Source organism: Aquila chrysaetos, chromosome 1 (genome assembly GCF_900496995.4).
Source record: "Aquila chrysaetos chrysaetos chromosome 1, bAquChr1.4, whole genome shotgun sequence".
NCBI classification, from domain to species: domain Eukaryota; kingdom Metazoa; phylum Chordata; class Aves; order Accipitriformes; family Accipitridae; genus Aquila; species Aquila chrysaetos.
This window is the reverse complement of record NC_044004.1, coordinates 9570738-9591016: the sequence shown is the minus strand read 5'-3', so window position 1 is coordinate 9591016 and position 20279 is coordinate 9570738. Positions and strand designations below refer to the sequence as shown.

Genomic DNA, 20279 nt, shown 5'->3' with positions numbered 1-20279 from the left:
AAGTATGTTATAAATGTGAGTGTGCATAGATACTGACCTTCCATCCCACAGTGCTGAAGCAATTTGTATGTGCTCCATGCTAGGGATTTTTAGGACAAAAAAGTTCCAGCCAGTCTTGTGGTGTGACATGACCAGTCTTAATGACACGCCACAAAACTAACATAGAATAGCCTGAAACAGAACTAGGTCAAACTGCATTCCTCTTAAAATTGCAGAGCTTGGTCAGAATTGTGGAATGAGCCTTTCTTCCTTTCTGCAAAATAGGAAAGGACTAAGTAGTTTATATTCTTGAAAAGCACTCTTCATAGCTCTCTGCCCACTTAACACCTCACTTTGAAATATTTCTTCAGCTGTGATTTGGAGGGAAGAGTCATCCTTGAATCAGCCACCCTGCTTTCCCCTGCGCTAAGGTTTTTGCTTATTGGGAGTTTCAGAGAGACCATTGCGTTGGGGTTATATAATTACACACACAGACTGCATTTGTCTCTGTCATGAGGTCCATGCTTGCCTTGGAGAGCAATTTGTAGTGTAAATGCATATATCACTGTAAGATCAATTCTTTTAAAAACAAGAAAAAAAAGTAGACCTTATTTGGCTGTGTTACAAGGCAGACAAACTCCTCTCTCTCTGTATATGTGAGCATTTGTGCAAATAGGCAATTGTTTAACTGCATACCATTGCGAATCGGGGATCGCTTCCTGGCTCTTACTACATTTCAGCTTGCTCCTTTTTAAGCCATGTTCTTACATGACCTTTTCATTGTCTCGAACACAGACCTTTCCACAGTGACAGGCTTATTATTATTTTTATATATATATATATATAAAACATCCCCTATGGAAAAGCAAAGGAAAAATTGAGAGAGAGAATTCTTGCTCAGTTCTTGGTATCTTTAATAAACCTAGTCAGTCGTGGTGCTGAGGGAACTGTAAACATAGAACTAACATCTTTTTACAAGAATTTGCTTTTGTTAATAGCAATAGATAACATGAACAAAATTAGTCTCATCCAGGCCTGTTTTTTGCTCTGGCTTTGAAAGAATGAGAAGCTAGTTAAGGTACTCGTGCTACACATTTCCCATTGATATTTCTATCAATAACTAATCTCCAGTATTTTATTTATTTTCAGTTCTGTTTTTACTAGGGCTTTTAAGATATAGCCTAATTCATTTTTACATTTTAAAGGATTACCTGTATAGCCTACAGGTAGAATTTCAAAACTATATCCCATAAAATTTTGTTATAAATAATTATAAACATTACCTGTGTGTCTTATCCTTCAGTAACTGTTTATGCATACTGTCATAGGGATGGGATCTGTAAGGTGGTAAATGTTTCGGCACCTAACAAAAGCAGATTGAACTCGGAATGTGTTAGAAATTACTTCCTTCGTTATGCATGCTATTTATGCAGTCAGTAACTTTTTTTAACATAGTAGTTGTCTGCATAGTAGAGTGTGCTGGAGTTCTGGACAGCTGAAGTATGATTACAGATAAAATATTCTAGTTTTTTGTAATCATTGGTGAGATTAATTTCTTTCCAATATGTGGGGAAAATGATTTAGTGTTCCTCTGTCTCTGAATGTAGTAGAGTAAGAAGGCATGTCTCCTTCAGTCAACAGAGTGAATCCTTAGGACTTCAATGTGATTACATCCTGCGCTCTACTCCCAATTAAGGGTTTTTCTATTGGTGAAGTGCTACTTTTTCTCCAAGTACTTTATTTTTTAAAAATACATCTTGATTTACAAATATATAGGTAATTCCTGATATTTGAAGAAGCTGGATTCCCACCAAAGCTTCCCTGCGGTCTCAGGTTGTTTCAAGCTTCCTCTCCATAAATGGGGAGCAGGGGGCGAGGGTGTGGAAATGGCTGACAACTGTGCATCTGTTTTATTAAAAGAAAATTTAAATGTCTAGTAGATGTTTGGTGACACGTTTTTATGTCTTTGGAGTTGATGAGCCTTTTTTTTTACAGTAGTTTGACATTTCAGCAATTTCTACAGTTAGGCATGTAAGGGAACTAATCTACTTCTCTACTGTGTAAATTATATTTTATCATTCTTCTTTCCTTTTTTTTTATGTAAGGTTATGTTTAGATTCTATTCTATTTTGAGGTAAAATAATTCAGAAATTCTTTTTTTCAAATTAACTTCCACATTACTAAATTTCTAAGTTGACTTCAGAACTGACCTTCTCATTTTTAGGTTGATATTCCTCTTTTGGATTTTTGGTGGAGTTATGGTCTCAGGACTGAATTCTCAGGCAAAGTTAATGTGAAAAAATGGCACAGCACTTGGTAATAGTTAGGAAGATGCAATAAAATACAGACAAATGATTTTCTGCTTTAAAAGTTTTTTTGCAGCTATGCCACAGAGTGAAAATCAAACATGATGGTGATTGGTTGCATGTTGATTAACTTCAACAAGAATTTACAGCAATTAGTTCCCGTTTGCTATAGAGTCTTGCCTGAATCATAAGTCCTTTAGGATTTGCTGAAAATCTTGAGCAACTGAGTGAAGATTTACATTACTTTTTTTTTTTTTTTTTTTTTTTCTCCCATCCGACAGCAGTTTAATGACAAGTTCTTGTTCATCTGATGACATTGATCAGGAAGAAATCCAGCTCGCTTTGCAGGCTGCTAAAATTGCCACACGAGAAAAGATCAGATCCAGATTTCATGGCAGTAATGATCTTATTCACCGCCTTTTTGTCTGTATCTCAGGTATGAGATAGCCTTTGTTGTATTTTTATGCAAAAGGATCTCTGAGTGTTTCCTGCCAAAGGACAAGGAAGATGTGTATAAAACTGCAGGTAGCATAAAGGCCAGAATGTAACTTGGCCATTATGGAAAATTGGTTTAATTAAATGTTCAGTTTTTATTCCTGACATGAACAAGTGATCCCCTCAAAAATAAATACAAGGCCATTACTGGTAGCAACAGGCAAATTTAAATACTTTTTTTAAGGGTGGTGTAATAGTCTAGTAACAGTTTACCCATTTTCTCAAACTCCTAGGTGTTGCTGACCAGCTGCAGACAAACTATGCTAGTGATCTGAGGAGTATCTTAAAGACCTTGTTTGAAGTTATGGCAACCAAACCCGAAACAGAAGACAAAGAAAAGCAAAAGAAAGGTAAAGAGATCTAAATGTTTGTTTTCTATAGTGAATTTCTGCTGGTAGCCCCATGGAGATGCATTAACTATTTGACAAGAATTTCCTTAACATTTTGTCAACTTCTTGACAGGACTCGCTGTCCAGTGATTTGACCTAAGTTTAAAAAAGTCATGGAAACAGACTGCAAACAGGTCGAAGTCACTGGAGGTATAGGTACACAGCAGTACATCTTGAGACAAATGTTGAAAGAGTTAGAGCCTTGAGAGTATGTCTGCTAGTTTCTGTATTCCTATGTATAACAGAACAGTGTTTGTAGCCCATACAGTCATAACATAAAGTATGCAGGGTTTGGACTTCATAGATTCCACCCACCCCCCCCCCCCACCTTGGTATTGTTTCATGCTGGACACATTTTAATTTACCAAGATGTGTATCTTTGATTCTGAAGTTTAAATAGCTGTGTAAAAAGAGCAGACTATAAAATGAGAGTGCTCAGTAAGATGCTGAAATCTGGCCTGTCTTGAAGAAATTGCGGAATGCTGAATTTGGCTTCAAAATAGAAAAATAACCACTTTTGAATTCTAGATAATCAGGATAACAGAACCAGAACTAGATCATAAGCCAACGCAAGAACTTTTTTTTCTCTGTCACCATTTTGATTATTTCTTTTTCAAAGAGGCAAGTCTGCTAACTTAGCTAAAAATAACCATGTCATCCCAGCAAGACTGCAATTACTTTTGTCCTTTGTTATGATTAGAACTATCAGCATCTGAAGGTGATCAGAGTGCTCTTTTTTTTTTTTTTCTCCCTTTCCTCATGGTTGAAAACTTTTGCTTTCCCTTTCTCCCAGTTTAATTTAAAAGCATGGAGGATTTTTATATGAAACACAAAGTTAAAAGTTGGTTAAAGTTATCAGAAAAACCTCCAATCCAGCTGAACTCTGCAGTGGGATAATGCACAACATGCATTACAGTTCTCTATTACTTGTGGTTGAAACTTCCACATTTTTATGGTGGCAGGATGTCATGATGTGAAAAGAGACTGTTTTTTTCATAGGCAAAAAAAAAAAAATAGCGGGTTAGACAGAATTGGTAGAGAGGATCAAAGAGCTCCTGAACATTCAAATAAGAGTAATACAAAGAAACTGGAGCTGTAAAGAATTATCACTAGGAAATATATGTTAGTCACCAGTACTTGGCTGGAATAATTTCTAATGGATGAACTATTACATTAAAAAAAAAAAAAAAGTGTTGACAAAAGCAAGCATACACAAAATGAGCAAATAAAAGTCAGGGACTTCAGGGATGAAGTTTCTCTTTGATATATGTGATTTGATGTCTGTGATTCACTTAGGGAATCTCTGGTTGTTCTCATAATCTACTTCTTTGTAAAGGATCCAAGTTAAGAACTGGGAAATAAAATACAGGATACAACTAAACTGCTAGAAGTAAGAGGACTGTATGTCCTGTAATAACAGCATCTTTCATTTCTGTTGTCATTCCAAAGAAGAATAGAGGAGACTTTTAAATCACTGTTTGTGTCGGGGTAAAGAAAAAGCAAGAAGTCTAAGAAGGTACATACAGATGCTACTGTAATCTAATCCCAGAAGTCCTAACATGAATATTTTAAGTGCAAATTGGAATAATATGAATTTGAGTACTTTTTGGTTTGTTTTACAGTTAATCAGGGTTTAAGGAGTGCAGCATTGGAAGACTGTGCTTTATGTCAAGAAAGTATATCGTCCTCAGAACTTGCTGCAAAAGCCAGAGATGGGGATTTTGAAGGTACTTTCTTTTTTCTGAGAATTAAAATGAGACAATACTGTTGTATAAAAAAAAATTTCATTAAAATGAAAAGATTTGGCTCTGGAAGATGACTGTAAAGTGGTCATAGTATGGTTTAGAGTTAAAGTCAGATGATAAACTGAGCGTATTTCTTTCAGATTTTTTTCTAACAGCCTCATGAAACTCTGACCTACAAATTGTCATATGCAGTATGAATTCCTTTGTATCAGTGGAGAGAGGTTCTGTATAGTAAAGGCTTTAATATAGTGTATGACATAACATCTGACAAGTCTGAGTGCTGTGTAAGATGCAAAGCCCTAGGTAAGGTCTTCTCAGCCAAATCTAAAGAGATCTTTTATACTGTTTGCTATATGTGGAGGTGCTACTTGTTCCCATCGCAGAAGTACCTTTCATATTTTCTTCACTTTTGTCTTTGATAAAAATATTTTGGTTACGATTTTCATATTCTTCACCATATTACTTTGAAGAAAAAGTTAGTTTTAGGCAAGTCTGCTGAGGTTACTCAAATCTCGCTGAATACATGGTAAAAGTGAAGAAAAGTGCATATGTAAGTCTCAAAGTTTTGGTCAGGATTCAAGCATTCCAAGAGCTCAAAAGTTTTTGGTTTTCTTTTTAATCTGAGCTGCTGTGGGAGTGCTTAGGAATCAGTTGTGGACTATAGCCCTAGTATGGTAAACGTTGTATAAAAAGTGGATTAAAAGATAACAGAGCACTTGCAGTCAGAGTAAGAAAAGAGAAAGTAGGTGTATGAGACGGAGCAAACAAGAAAGCAATCAGCTTTGATTTTCAGGGCTAAGTGGTGGTTTCAGCACACTAGGAGCCCAATTATCAGAGTGGTGGTATCTCTGTGGTCAAGTGAGAAATACAAGACAGCTGTCAACTGTGAAACTGTATCTGACCTTCCCAGAAATTCAAGCGTGCAGTAATTTCCCTGTGCTTTAAAACTTTGATCTTTTGTTGTCTATTTGTCTATATGCGCTACTGTTCTTCCAGTGAGAGATTTTTGAATGCAGAATGACTAAGAACTGAGTGATAAGCAGTGTACATCTCTGCTTGTATGCAGAGAGGGGTGACCAACAGAAAAGAAATGTAATTTCTAATAAAGAGCAGAAATCATAGGGGGGGGAAAAAAGCATATTAAAGATTAGGTTTTAAAGTAATGGTACATATTTATAAGTTATTTTGTGTTTATATAAAACCTATGGTTTGCTTGCTTACCCTTCTTCTGAAGCTGCAGGCTAAAGGATCTCTAATCTATTTTAGAACAGCAGGGCTAATTCATGTATAATGCACTGTAGAAATGTCTCTTTTGGAGGAAGATGATTGGGTGGCAGATAAAGAACTATTCAGTAGTCATTTTAATTGATTTTTCTATTGTGCCATAATTCAGAATGTCACAGAAGGTGCAGTAAAGAACAAATCTTTAAGCAAAATCCTTACCATGTATAGGCTGTATTGGAAAAGAGCGCAAGAGATTATTCATTCTCTACCATTTCAGTTCATATTCGCTTGTTTTGAATCGATGCCTGATGCTGTCAATGAATTTGATTTGCAGAACTCAAAAGCAAGTTGTTCTGAACTGCAGGATGCTGAATAACCTTCTCACAGTGGATGTACGTTTTGCCACGACAAAGTCCCTTCACTTCCCTGGCATGTTACTCAGCTTTTAAGGTTCTTCAGCTTTTCATGGCATCTTCTGTTGACACAGGGAAGGTTTTCTGTTTGGAGAAGTGCAGTCGCTTGTGGCTTGGGATGTTACTTATTGAAATAGAGGACAACAGTCTGGGTGCTAAGGTGATGTTATGGCCACACAGGAGTACGGTAAAGGGGAATCTTTGGAGTTATGAGGGCCCCTGCAGCACCCAGGTAGCGTGAATCAGTTATGTCCCTGCTCTAAGCAAATGATAAAACTCAGCCTGTAATATTAATAGCATATGCAGATAACTACAGCAAAAACAGCCCCCTGCCTGCACCTTTGCTCCTAAATAGCAGGTGTTTCACATATGCCTCTGTGATGGAAAGCAGAGCCTTGTGGGATAACCAAGTCCCTTTTGAATAAGTGGATTTGGATGCCAGAATGAACTTGGCTGCCTTGGCATAATGTTTTCCCATGCTAACACATCCTCTAAACAGAGCCAGTTAGCCAGTGCTCCTGCAGGTACTCTGCTTTTGACTGGGAAGGGTTGGGCATGTCTGAATCAATCTCCTTGCAGACTTTCTGTGGGAGTCTTACTTGGCTTGTGTGTAGGTGCTTATGCTGAAACTACCTACTTGTACAAATCAATACAGCTCCTCTGACTGTGTAAACTAACTATTGTAGTCTGCTGTTACTTACTCTTCAAATTTGCTGATGGGCAGGAATTTTCTATATAGCAAAGAGACAGAGGGTGCTGGGGAGCATGGAGATGAGCTCCACCTTCCAAACCAGAACAAACCACAACAGCCCTACAAAAAGGGGCATCTGAAGTGGGTCAATTTGTTGAATTTGTGGGAACTGTAGAAACACCCATTCTGTCTCCTCACTTCCAGTACATTCCAGGCCCCTGTTCCTTCAGGTGACAAGTTGTCATTGCTGGCAATGCTGTACAGACTTTTTTTTTTCTACTGAGGTATGCAGTGATAGCTAATGGGATACATGGTTTTGCTATCCCTAAGGCATCTAGCATGAGGCATAAACTTACAGCAGTATTTTAACCTCAGCAGCCATGTGCCTTTTCCCTCTTATAACACCTCCCCACCCACCTCATTTTTGCTGGCCACTGTGGAAGCAACAGCCCCTGACTTTGGGTGATGTTTGGGTGCAGGTGGAAGATGTCTGGTGGTTAAGACAACCTTTGCTACATGAACATTGTGCCCTATATCTTGCAGCAAGCCTGATGGGTTTGTCCTCCAGGCCAAATCTGGACCACAGGCCACCAACAGGAGTATACTGCAGTTAACACTGTAAATGGATTCAACGCAAAGTCTGAGAGTGTTGCACCAATCTGTTGACAGCATTGCACCAAAATTAATTACTTATTTTTTTGTACATCATTTCTACACTTTAGGTCACTGTCAATGATTTCAGCTGAAAATGAAAACAATTTAAAGCAAATGAGCCCATCAGTAGCTCCTCCCTTCTGCCATTGTGGCAGAACATGAGCATGTATCAGATTGAGAAAGTCCAGCGAGCTACCTGCCAGGAAAGCTTTTTCCAATTATCAAATAAATCCCTCTTACAGAAAGTACCGAATGTTTAAGATTGCATCCAATCAATGATAATTAAAAAAAAAAAAAAGAAAGCAAGCCCAGCAACCTGAACAAATAAATGAATAGTTTTAAGATTCTACTGAAGGTTCCGGCCTCTACTCAGGTTATAAAGATGAATCACTTGTTTTTGTCAGATTTCTCATTCTTACTGTATATAAAACCCACTAGCTGGTCTGGATCATAAAACAAATATGAATGTTTATTATGAGCCAACTGACATTGGCAAGGGTGTAAGAGTTAAATCGTGTGACCTTCCGAAGGTTGAAATACTATAAACTACAGATTAATTGGCATTCCAAAACAAAAGCATTTTCAAAAGTACAGATGAGCCTATGGAATATATGTTCATCTTTGCTGTCCTAATGCTCTAGGACTTTCTTTCGAGGAAGCGTATGTATTTATACTTCATAGACTATAAAAAGCACTATTGTTATAGGGAGAGAATGTAAAGCAAATACATTTATATTTTCCTAGAATACAAGATTAATTTATACAATATTCCATGAATAAATTTTAAATACAATAAAATTTCATGTCCTGGTTGTATGATGAGAAGATGGCCTGTGGGGGACAAAGTTCTGTGTATAAACTCGAAGCAAATTGTAGTGGCAGCTGCTCAGAAAAAAGCAGGTTGGGCTCTTTGCTACCAGTGGTGTTTGCTCTGAATTGCAGTAACAGCAGAAGGGGCCTGTGTCTCAGGACCTTTTGTGGTACTGCCTTTCTCCCTGTGTCCTGGTGAGCTACGAGCCAGCATGGTTATTGGAAAGTTCCTGAGCTCCAGCTTGGATAATAAGCTGACCAAGATGTTTGTATGGGACTGAGAGTGGGCAACGTGGGTCACATGCAAATTAAAGGAAACCTCCACATTTGAAAATATAAGAAAATTACTCTTGGTTAACCTAGTATAAATGTATCCCTGCTGGGACAGACCTGCATCATTCTTAATATATTACAGCTTTAAAAAAACAAGCACCAGGGAAGTAGAAGTTTGTCTTTCTGCCATTTATGTGTCTGGGATTGTGTTTCTAGCCCCAACACAAAACTTGCTTTGTATTTGTCAGCAGGTTCCCATATATATATATACACAGATATAGATATACACACACACAGAGTAACAACTTTTTTTTTGTCTTGATAAGGATTTTTATGTATTCATTTTTTTATCAAACTGTAAATGTGATCAAGCATAAGTCCCTGTTCACCATATTTGGGAGCATTATTTTTATCCTTGTGAGCTTGATGATTTTAATAGTGAACTTTGGCAAATCTGAGTTTTGACAACATGTGTATTTTGGGGTAGTTCATTACTCTGGAAGATTTGTCTGTTGCGATTGAGGGAAGGTGAATATTTTTAATTGTCAATGTCATGAAGTTACAGGCTGGCTAAGAAAGTGAGTTACACATCTTGTCTAGGCAGAAGCATGAGACATCTAGAAATCAGAAGATTTTCTCAAGGAAAAACAGCATTACAAAGCTGTTGGTGCTCCATGAAAATATTTGCTTTAGCATCTCAGCTCTCTCTGCAATGATACATTCATTTTCACTCCTTATCCCTCTAGCATCCGTACAGAACTACCTTGCTTGCTACCACCTAGTTATAACTCCAGCCACAATGGATTTGCTGTGGCTGCCAGTACAAATATCTGTTTGTGCCAAATGGTGTTAGCATCTGTTTGCTGTACATCAGCATGCTATTCCTCCTTGATCCCTTTCCCTCTTGTAATATTCCAGCCCACCCACTTTTGTCTAATCACAAGTCCTCCCTGCTCCCCAACCAGCAGCACAAGCACAATTCAGTGATTTATGGTCCCAAGGCTCAAGCTCTTGTTCTTGTTGCAGTAAGAAGTCACAAGGTCAAGAAGACCCACCCATGCTACTGTATGTGCAGAATCTAATAACTGTGAGCCTAGAATTAGCTCTAGCTGAATGCTTCGGTTTTTCTTTTGTCCTCTACATGCCTATAGCTACTCTATTATTTATAATGATGACCAGCAATGCTTTCGAAATGAAAGAAGTTAAATTGTTGCACAGTTCAGTGGCCAAACATACTCTGTCGATGTAACTTTTTCCTTATTCAGCAGCTCCGCTTACACTGTGCAGGAGAAGAATCTAGCATCAAGTTTTCCGTATTGAGGCAATGTTTTATAATCAACTGAACATATTTAATCATGCATGTAAAATTAGAGGATTTTATACAGTTTTTAGGTTGTATTGCAGTAATTTGATCTGACTTAGGTTTTAAGAACTTGCTCAGAGACTTTCACTTTTTCAAAGAGTATCCCTCTCTGTTAGCACCGTGTGGAACTTGTTGAGATTTCATTGCAGGGGGAGAGAACATCCCATAAGTACTGTAAAGCAGAGGCTTATTCAGCTCCACAATGACATAACTGGGATTTTGATTAGGTTTGAAATTTTTTGTCCTAAACATACACGTATTGAGTGTTCTTCTGCTATGTAATATGTAGATCTACATTATCAACTTCCTTCTAGTTTATAATGATTGGTAGCTCTTACAGAGAAAGACTCCTAATAATGGAGTGCAAGATCCAAGTCTCTGATCCATCTGATCTAAAGTAAAGATTTGAACCATATCCCAGCAGAAGTCAGTGTTTTCTATCAGAGTTGTTCCATTTTATGTAAATAATTATTTTGCCCAAAGAATGAGTTGCTGATCATGTACCTGTACAGAATGGACACAGGATGTTGTTGTTCAAGGTCGTGTTGAATCAGGCAGAGTGGAGGCTTGAGCCCAAGTCTGCAAAGCTCCATGCTTTGGTGAAAGCTTTCTAGATTTGCACAGAAAATCCATCCTAAGCAAGCTGTTTGACAAGAGCTGTACTTGAAGATAAGAAGTCTGTACCTCTGTTTCCTCCCTCATCCCCAAAATTTTCATCAAATAATATTGTTGAAGCAGAAAATTTATTTTTGTTGAAAAATTTCAAGCCAGCTGTAATCAACACTGAATCTACTGAGCAAGGGTAAAGATTACTTTAGTACAATTGCCTGCTAGAAATCTTATATGAAGAAAGTCAGAGATTGCCCAGAATGACATGAGGAAAATTATATGTGATAAGGGACAAAAAGATTCATCTTACTGTGGCAGTTGATGTGAGGGGTAAAGTCATGTCATCTTAGTTCTCTACTTTCTATACTTAAAACTGTGAGAATTTATGATTCCTGCTTTCATCAGAAAAGCTACAGTAAGCCCATCTGACCTTTTTTGCAGCTGCGAGGGTAATGCACTTTGACGGCTGCAGTGGTGTAAGTTCCACAGGCTGCTGTAGGAACAGCCCTCTTAAGGTTAGTTTGATAAAATATCATCAGGGTTATGCACGATGTGCTCTAAAAATCTAATACACATCAATGCAGGAGGAACTTTCAGTTTGATTTCTGCACTAGGAATATTTGATAAAAACAAAAGATGCAGAAAGGGTCTTTTCTCTGAATTGTCTGGCCATAATTCAAACACCACTGCAAGCTTAGGGTTTAGTAGCTACTCTACAGCAGGGTGTAGTGGTGTGCGTTTTTTCTCTTTTTTTTTTTTTTTTTCTACCGGAGTATAATTTGCTAGATTAGGCCTTCTGCAAGCTCCAACAACTTTTGGGATTGCTTCCTGACCCGCCCCAGTCTCTTGTATCTTAGCACCACTGAATGAACTTAAGTGTTCTGGTCTAATGTTGTTTCAATCAACACTGTTGATGGATCAGAGTCAAGGCTCTCTTCCTCTTGTGTTCTGGGACGCAGAGATGTTCTCCTTGGTTTTCTAAGATTAGATGGGACTGCAGTAGGTCTATTGCACATATTGAATTAAGCAAAACTAATTACAGTAGCTATGATGTTTTTATCATGATTATGGTTTTCTTAAAGTTCAAGCATCTTGGATTTATGTAAGATTTTTAACTTTTTTTAAGAGCAGAAAATGTTTCTAGCTAATGAGGTTGCATAGACATGTAAAGGTGAATTCTAAAAGCTACAGCATAAAACGAATAAAAAGACCATAAAATTTCATGATTTATGAGAGATCATAATGCAAGATTTTTGAATAGTTAAGAGCTGGGAATACTGTTTCTCCTTTTTAAATGTCCTTTTCAGTCTTCACACTATTTATCTTGTGCCTTTTCCTTTCTCTAAACTAGTTTCTAATTCATTTAAATACTTGTTTCTCTTCCTTTCTCTGCCTTTTTTTCTGTACATGCTTTTAATGTTTTCTTCTAAAATTAATTTCTGTAGTCTTTCTGTCTCGTTAATCCCTTCCCTCCCTTCCTCCTCCTCTTTGATGTTTGTGCTGTGGTCTTCATCCATTTCCCAACAGACTTCTCTTAACTCTCGTTGCATGATAAAGCAGCGGGCCAATTAGCCCACGAACAAGGTTTTCCCTCCATTCCTTGTACAAATCCCCGAAGCACAGGCAGATAGCGCTTTAGAGACTGGATGTTTCCACTTGCTGCTGCATGCAGAGCTAATGGAGCAGCGTAGCCCAGAGAAGGACTGTAACATAAAAAGCCTACGGGTGCGGTGCTGCTGCCCTGCTTCCAGCATGTCTTCAGGCTCCTGCTAGGGGTTTAATTTGTATAACTCACTCTGTTCCTCGTATTGAAGCTTTATCCCCTCATGAGACTGCTCTTCAGAGAATATTTCAAAAACCTGTTCTATAAAAAGCCTGATGACTCAATCGTTAATGTAAGTCAGTCAGAAGGGCTGCCTCCAAGGTTGAGGCTTGTGAGGGGGACCCGGGGGTGTGATCCCCTCGCCACTGGGGCTTGCGTGGGCTCAGGGAGACCGAGTCGTTCAGGGCTTCATCTTTCCTGCCAGGGTGAGCGCTTCGGCTCCAACCCAGGATTGCATTAATTTCTAAGTGCATGCTCTCAAAATGAAGCCTCTGTGTTTGTATTCTGCGTAAGGACTTTTTCAGTCACAACTGGAAGCAAAGGCATAGGGCTAAAGGCCCAAAGTTTCTTACTTCAGATGTTACTTCAAGGCTGATTTTGGGCAAGACATTCCTCTCCTGATTTCTCCCCACACACTTACTGACTCTAGCTGGGTGACGAGGACTAAAGCAATTAATGTTTGTACAGCATTTTGAATGTTAAAAGCTGTTACGTAACTGTTACTATTTGGGGGTGTGCTGCAGTGCAGCAGATCTTGGTGCAAGCAATTGGGATGTTAGGAGGGCACTAAAACCCTGAAGCAGTGGGGCACGGGGCTGGCCACGTAGCCCTGTCAAAGGGCCTTAACTGTTGTTGAGTCACTGTCTGGGGGAAAATGTGTCCTTTAGCTCATTCTGCTGATGCGTTAATTCAGTGAATCAGCTGACGTGACACCAATGTGGAGGTAGAGGGAGTCCCTCTAATGTGAGAGAACAGTCTGTAGAGGGTTATACTGTTCTATACATTGAGTACTGCTAAGATGCGATTTATTTTTTTCATGCAATTAGAAAAACTAAGTTTGCAGATGAATTTGGCAGTCAAGTAATTCTGTAACCATGAACTACGGATTATATGATTATTATGAGTTTATAAGGTTTTTATTTATCAAAATAAATATGCTGTTTCTCATGGAGGGGTTTTTTTGCAATTTTTTTTATTTAGCACCAGAGAAAAATCCACAGAAGGTCAATTAAAAAATAAGTTTTTCAACATTGCACTTCAAGGACAACAGGAAAAAAAACCAAATAAAACCCAAATGTTAAACACCTGATAAGAAAGCTGCTTTCTGTTGATGAGCTCCAGAGTCTTTGTGGTGGGGTTGCATTAGCCTATAATGTGTCTGGACTAATCACGATCTAAGGGAATGAGTGATTATGGTCCTAGCTGCTGTGGAAGTTGCAGTTCATATTGGCATGCTGCAGTTTGTACAAAAACGGCCTGTGGTTTTTGGCTTTTCTGTGAATATTAAAATTAGTAACTAGCTGAACATGGTAACCCACATTATAATGCAGCTGATAAAGCGTTGGTAGCAAAGTAGGCATCTTACCAAACCTGCTTCCACCAGCTCTGTGTTCATTTGAGAGGGAGTCCTGGTGGCACAGTGCTTAAATAACTTCCTAAATTTTGCCATCTTTAAAATTAGTGAGAATCAATAGGATAGTTAAATCCCTGAAAACATAATCAAGGCTATGTAGTCTAATGGCAAGTTTTAAACAGGAATATCATTATTGGCTCTGTTATTTTGTTTGGAATATATGTGATAGCCCAAGGGACCTCCTGGATGGAGAACATGGAGATGCTCCAAGGTCATCAGGCTTGCCATGGTTTCAGATCAGAGATCCCTGTGAAAGTGATACAAAGTTTTCAAAATCAACATCATAAACTGATATTAGGAGTAAGTTTCACTGGGCAAGTTGCACGTAGTAGCTAGGGAGGTTGCAGAGAAGGAGAAGAATTGGAAAGGAAAATCTCTTGGTTTCATTGGTATTAATGCTTTGACTTAAGCTGGCAGTCCTGCATCTTCCTGCTGCTAAAGGACTGCCTGCCTCTGAAGTAGGAATTTGTAGCCTTGTGTCCCCACAGAACATTTTCTGGTGAACAGTTCCCAGGGATGAGGTGAAAGATCCTCTGTGCAATCTCCTTTTTTTCACCACATCAGTCATTTCTCTGCACACAGACGTTGGTTTTGGTTGCTGTCCCTATAGCTGTGACCTTTATCAGACTGGTTTGTTCACTAAGTGAAAGATTGCTTCCTTAAAACTAGTTTAACTTCCAAAATAGTTTAGAGGAGTGCATAGAAGCTGAGTCAAGATTCAAAGTTCTCTTTGATTTTATTAATCTGCTTTTTGAACATTTTCTGCATTGAATGCTATTTCGTTTTTACTTTTAATTTGACAAATGTTGCAATGTGACAAACACATGAAAACTGGTCATGGTTATGTTTGAACAATACAGTGCATTTCTCATTTAATTATCTTCTTTTTGCTTCTAGCTGTAGCCCTCCTGACCTCTGCATTAACTGCACCATATATTTTGTTGTTTGATAATATGCTCCTTGAGGCAGGGATCTTGCTTGTCAGGTTTATAAATCAGCAATTGCATGGGTTGCATGCTGTAAATAATACTCGGAGAGAAGCTGCATACAGGGAACTTGGGTAAATACCTCCAGCGGTTCCTGTTCACTGTGTCCATGGACTCCTTCTGGATAGAACTTGCTTTGCCCTTCATTAGATGTTTAACAACTTAATTAAGCAATCGGCTACATCATTTCTACAATTGTAATTTTAGTCTCTCTGAGGTCATGTCAGCCTGTTGCTAGCAGAAGCAGCTCAACAGAAGTGAGCCTAATACCTTCTGCTTTGCCAAACCCAAATCATTTCCCTACTTGGCTTTTACGAGAGGTTAGAGAGCTCACAGGAGAAATAAACAATGGAAACATGCTGTTCAGGACAATGGTCCAATTCTTTCTCTGCTGTCTTGTACACTTGATTTTGTGGTTTTGCTGTAGTTACTGGCGACTTCCAGTAAGAGCCCTAATAGTTTAGCAGACAGTAGTCAAGCTTCGAGTTTATTATCTGTAGAGTTGCTTGCCTAATTGCAGAAAAGCAGTCAGCTTTTCTGTAGGGAGGGCTGAAGAGGCTGGGAAAGATCTCAGCTCTGAGCTTGTTTTGGTGGCTGGTTGCATTGACAAACACACCTGTGATCCAGCTCTGGTTTAAGTCTCTTGTCCTCATACTTTATTTTGCTTATCTCCTTTTCCCTGCCACTTTCATTTGAATAGGATATATTTCGAGTCCAAAGCAGCTCTGTGCTGTTTCAGTGCCTGCTGTGCTCTGCCCAAAGGTGGGTGCCTGGCAGAGAAGGGGGGCATTGAGCTCTCCCAGGCATCCTGAGCTCACCTAGCTGCCTGTTCACAAAGCACCTTGAGAAACTCAGATGAAAGCAGCTGCTGTTGTATTTTATTCTCCCTACTCCCTTGAGGATCTGGTAATCGCATGTTTGTTTTTATTCCCTTCTGATTTATGTTCCCTTTCATTGCTGTGTTTCTGACAGATCCTCCTGACTGGGTTCCAGATGAAGTCTGCAGCTACTGCACTGCGTGCAAGGCTCCTTTCACAGTCATTCGCAGGAAACACCACTGTCGGAGCTGTGGCAAGGTAATGACTCAGTCAAACATGTGAGAAACTATCTGCCAAAGAGAACAGCAAATTTATGCATACCACAAACTCAGCTGCACAGCAAAATGCGTGCACTGGGCCAGGGTTTTCAAGTCACAAGTGTTTTTGTATATCTTGGCTACCAACTGCTCAGCTTATGTTTAGAAAGTGGGGGGGAGGGTTTTGACTTTTATACAGCAATAAGCGTTTGTCTGCTAAAAAGCAGAACTCCCTATTGAGGTCCTGGAACAAACAGCCCAAATCCAGAGTCTCTCTGGACTACTGCTCCAGGCTTTAATGAGCCACAGCTGCCTGCACTGTGAGAGGTGATGCACACCTCAGCTGCAGGGACAGTGTGTCCCTTTGCTTTCTTTCTAAACCTTTGCAGGAGGACTGAGGTGTGTAGGGCTCCTGCTTTGCAAGTTTGTGGGGGAGGAAGAGGGAGCGAGGGAGAAAAAAGCAGTCATGTGCCTCAGAAAGCCAGAAATCTGCAGTCCCACTTCACTTGCTGCTGTACAAGTTAAAAAGAAAGAGGGTAGAGTAGCAGTTTTTGTCAACTTTATAGTGGACTTGCAGGATTAGGAACGTTGGTGTTATTCACAAATATTCCCCTAGTCTTTCTTCAGAACCAGTGGCGGGAGATGCTGCTTTTTGTCTCTGGTGGAGCTGCCTTCCCCTGTGACCTACAGAGCTAGGCAGGCCTGCCTTGGCTGATGTCAGTACTTGGGCACCCGCATCAGAGAGGCTGAGCACAGTCAGATTAATTGGTCATTGGGCTATGAATTCCCTGCAGAGGGCTTTCACTTGCTATGCTGAGGAAGGTGGTGTTGCCAATACACAGGAGCCCAGCATGTACAATCTTCTCTCCCCTCTCTTGAAACCAACTTTGTCCCACCCAGTTCTTCAAAGGAACTAAAGTGAAATCTCCCTCTTGTTTTTCAGATCTTCTGTTCCCGCTGTTCCTCCCACTCTGCTCCATTACCTCGTTATGGTCAGATGAAGCCTGTCCGTGTTTGCACTCACTGTTATATGTTCCATGTCACTCCTTTCTATAGTGACAAAGCTGGTATCTGACATCTTAAACTAGTGGTATGTCTTCTGGAGTCTTACACGGACTGATATATTTGACCTAAGCCAAGAATTAACTTGAAAGAGGGACCTCACGAGGGCATGTAGGCTTTGACATCCATTATTATAAATTTTGTACAGACAGTTTTTATTGCATTTTACTAAGCTGCTAAAGGGAAGTATGAAGCGTCTGTAGCTCTAAGGCTACAGTACAGTCTTCCATAAATTTATAACATTAATGTTACGATGCCATATGCAGAAAAAATGCACTGTGTGGAAGGAAATAGGGCTCAGAATTGAAGAAGCATTGCTGCTTATCTTACATGCTAGGAACAGAGTAGCCAGTTAACTAGTCCATCCCAGCAAATCAATCCCAAAGCTCGGACACTTCTGTGCTCACTAGAATACCAGCATGGCTGTGGATGTCAGCGCTCTCCCTCCTGCTGCAGTTTAACTTTCCCATTACTAGATTTTTGCTACCTATGCTAGGATTAATTAAAGCAAAACTATTTCAAATCCATATTGATATTTACAAAGGCAAAATTTTCTGTGAATCACATAGGAAGCACTGAAGGTCCTGAAGCAGTATACTTCTGTTGCCTTTCATTTACCGGGCAGAGCAATAACTCCAAGTTGTCTTCTAAAGATTAAGTTTTACAACTTCCAGTTCAATATTTCGAAGTTTTGGAAGTATTTATAATCTACATCATTTATGCTAAATCCTGTTAAAAGAAGTCTGACACAGAGCTTTGGTTTCTATATCAGCATTTAAAACTTAACAAACTTCAGAGGAAATGGTTACCAAATGAATGAATTAATATTAAAATACGTATTTTTTGAAAGAGTTTAGCAGCAAAATTCAGTAAATGTGACAAATTATTTCTCCCATGCTAAGGTTTTTTTTAGATGGTTTTTAAAAGGCAGATGTGTAATGATATATTCAAAAGTTCCTACAGAATGGTCAACCAGAGAAAGGTACTTGTTGTCCACATTTGGCAGAGTAACTGTGTAAAATATTGCATACTGTTACTTCACTCATGCTAACAACTCAGAAGATGTTTGTATTTATTTGAAACACCAGGGATTAATTTTTATCTCCACTTGGAGAGGGAAGACATAAGACTCACATGGATTCATGCTATGATCTTGCACAAACTATTTGCAGTAAGAGCTCCCTGAGCACTGAGGTTTCAAAGGCGTTTGGACGTGCTTTGAGTTAGCCACATGAAAAGCAAGACACTGTGTGCTGTGGTTACAGAGGAAATGAGATCAAGAGCTCTTTGCTGTATCCCCTTTCCTGACTCACAGTGTTACACACTGTTTCAAAGTGATAAATACAAAAAAGGACAAGGAAGTTGTTTGCGGTATCATGCTCAAGAAAGGTCATCATTGAAAATGATAAAGCAAAACTGGCCAGTGTTGTTTTGTTTTGGTTTTGTTTTTTTGTTTTTTTTTTTTTAATTTATTTTTGGAGGAACATTCCATTTGTTAAGTGGTTTAATATTCAGTGTTAATGAGCCATATAAGGGTATAACAGTTTGCCACTACTGTCGTTTTGAATCAGATGAAACAGCTTCACTTAGTTTATGTGTAATGCACAAGCCTTATGATGCTGTTTGTAGACAATGTCAGCTATGATGTGTTATCCTTACCTTATTTATATTTTTACTATTATTATTTCCCTGAAATCCTTCCCATGGAATCCTTGAGTTGGAGTGTCAGCATTCACCAGAGTTTGGAAAGGCATATGGGGTTGGGCGATTGGTGGGTGGTGGGTAATGTGGTGCAAGCAATGATACTTATTCAGGCTTAAATCTCAGGCTTCACATTGCAATGATTATTGCAGTTTTATTTTTAGAAAAAAACCAACAAATTTAATGCTTCTTTTATAGGATAAAAAATACAGCAAACTTCAATTGTGAAATAGATATGCACAAAAAGTTGCTTCTGTGGAGAAAAAAAAGAATCTTATTTAATGGACTGAATATTTATTCAAGCTTGTTTTTATTTTGTAAATGCTGTAATTCAGAATCATTTCCATAAATATGATATTTAAAGATCTCAGACACTATAGTTTCTTATGTAAATAGAGACTCCTATTTCTCTTACTGAAAAGCACAATGACTATATCAATACTAATATACATTTGCCTCAAGGAAGACTTTCATCTTGTAATCTCTTCAGATAATTAAACTGTCAGGACTTTCTACTTCCATGTGCTGGATTGCTCTTTCATTTCGGGTTCTCTTTACATGGAGTGACAGCTGCCATCCTGTCAAACAAACTGGCCTTAAGTCTTTCTCACTTTGCAAGTAACATGAAAGAAAGGAGTTTAAATTTGAAAATGGAAGTTGCCCGTACAGAGAAGGGGTGGTAAATCAAAGCTGGAGTACTAGCCTGTAACTTAACATTGCCTTGTGCTATCTCTTGCCACTGGCTGAAAATCTCCCTTCCCAAAATACCTTGTCGGTGGCCACTTCACACATTAGGCATATTTGATCTGCCTGTGTCACATCTGACTAATCTTTTCTGTGGGGGATATAAATCTGCAATGAAAATAGTGTTCCTTGGATCTACCTGCACAGTTATTCTTATGAAGCATAAATGCCCAGTGCTAATTTGTTCTGCTCCTTGTATGAGATATAACTGTTGTAGGCTTTATGAGAATTAATTTTATTTCCCAGAGGACTTAATGCGTGGCTTTGGGATGCCATTTCACTGAAGAAAAATAATGTTACAGCTCTGTGCATGAGGATCTTGGTTTCAGTGGTGCAACAACAGGAAAATTTTACGGGAAGCCTGCACACAAGTTTAAGATTGCAGTTGAATTAACATACATAATATTTATGGGCAAGTAATGCTGCCTTAAGGTGTGAACAGTAGAAATTTATCCTAAAGGGACTTTTTAAATGAAATTTACATCACTTCAGTGTTTTGAGGGGAAAAAGGGGGATTCTCTTTT

General features: G+C 38.8%; 1 protein-coding gene across 4 annotated transcripts in view; it reads left to right on the top strand.

The window, feature by feature from the left end:
* Positions 1-19526, top strand: part of ZFYVE28 (zinc finger FYVE-type containing 28) — a 165045-nt gene extending 145519 nt beyond the window's left edge. For 2 of the 4 annotated variants that reach the window (XM_030023720.2, XM_030023706.2), the window contains 5 exons: positions 2570-2721; positions 3014-3130; positions 4792-4896; positions 16146-16249; positions 17192-19526. In XM_030023720.2, coding sequence (XP_029879580.1) covers positions 2570-2721; positions 3014-3130; positions 4792-4896; positions 16146-16249; positions 17192-17323 — 610 coding nt within the window. In that variant the 3' untranslated portion in view covers positions 17324-19526. Of the gene's footprint in view, positions 1-2566; positions 2722-3013; positions 3131-4791; positions 4897-16145; positions 16250-17191 lie in introns of all 4 variants that reach the window. The other 2 variants (XM_030023715.2, XM_030023697.2) reach the window with 1 other exon arrangement.
* Positions 19527-20279: the final 753 nt, after the last annotated feature.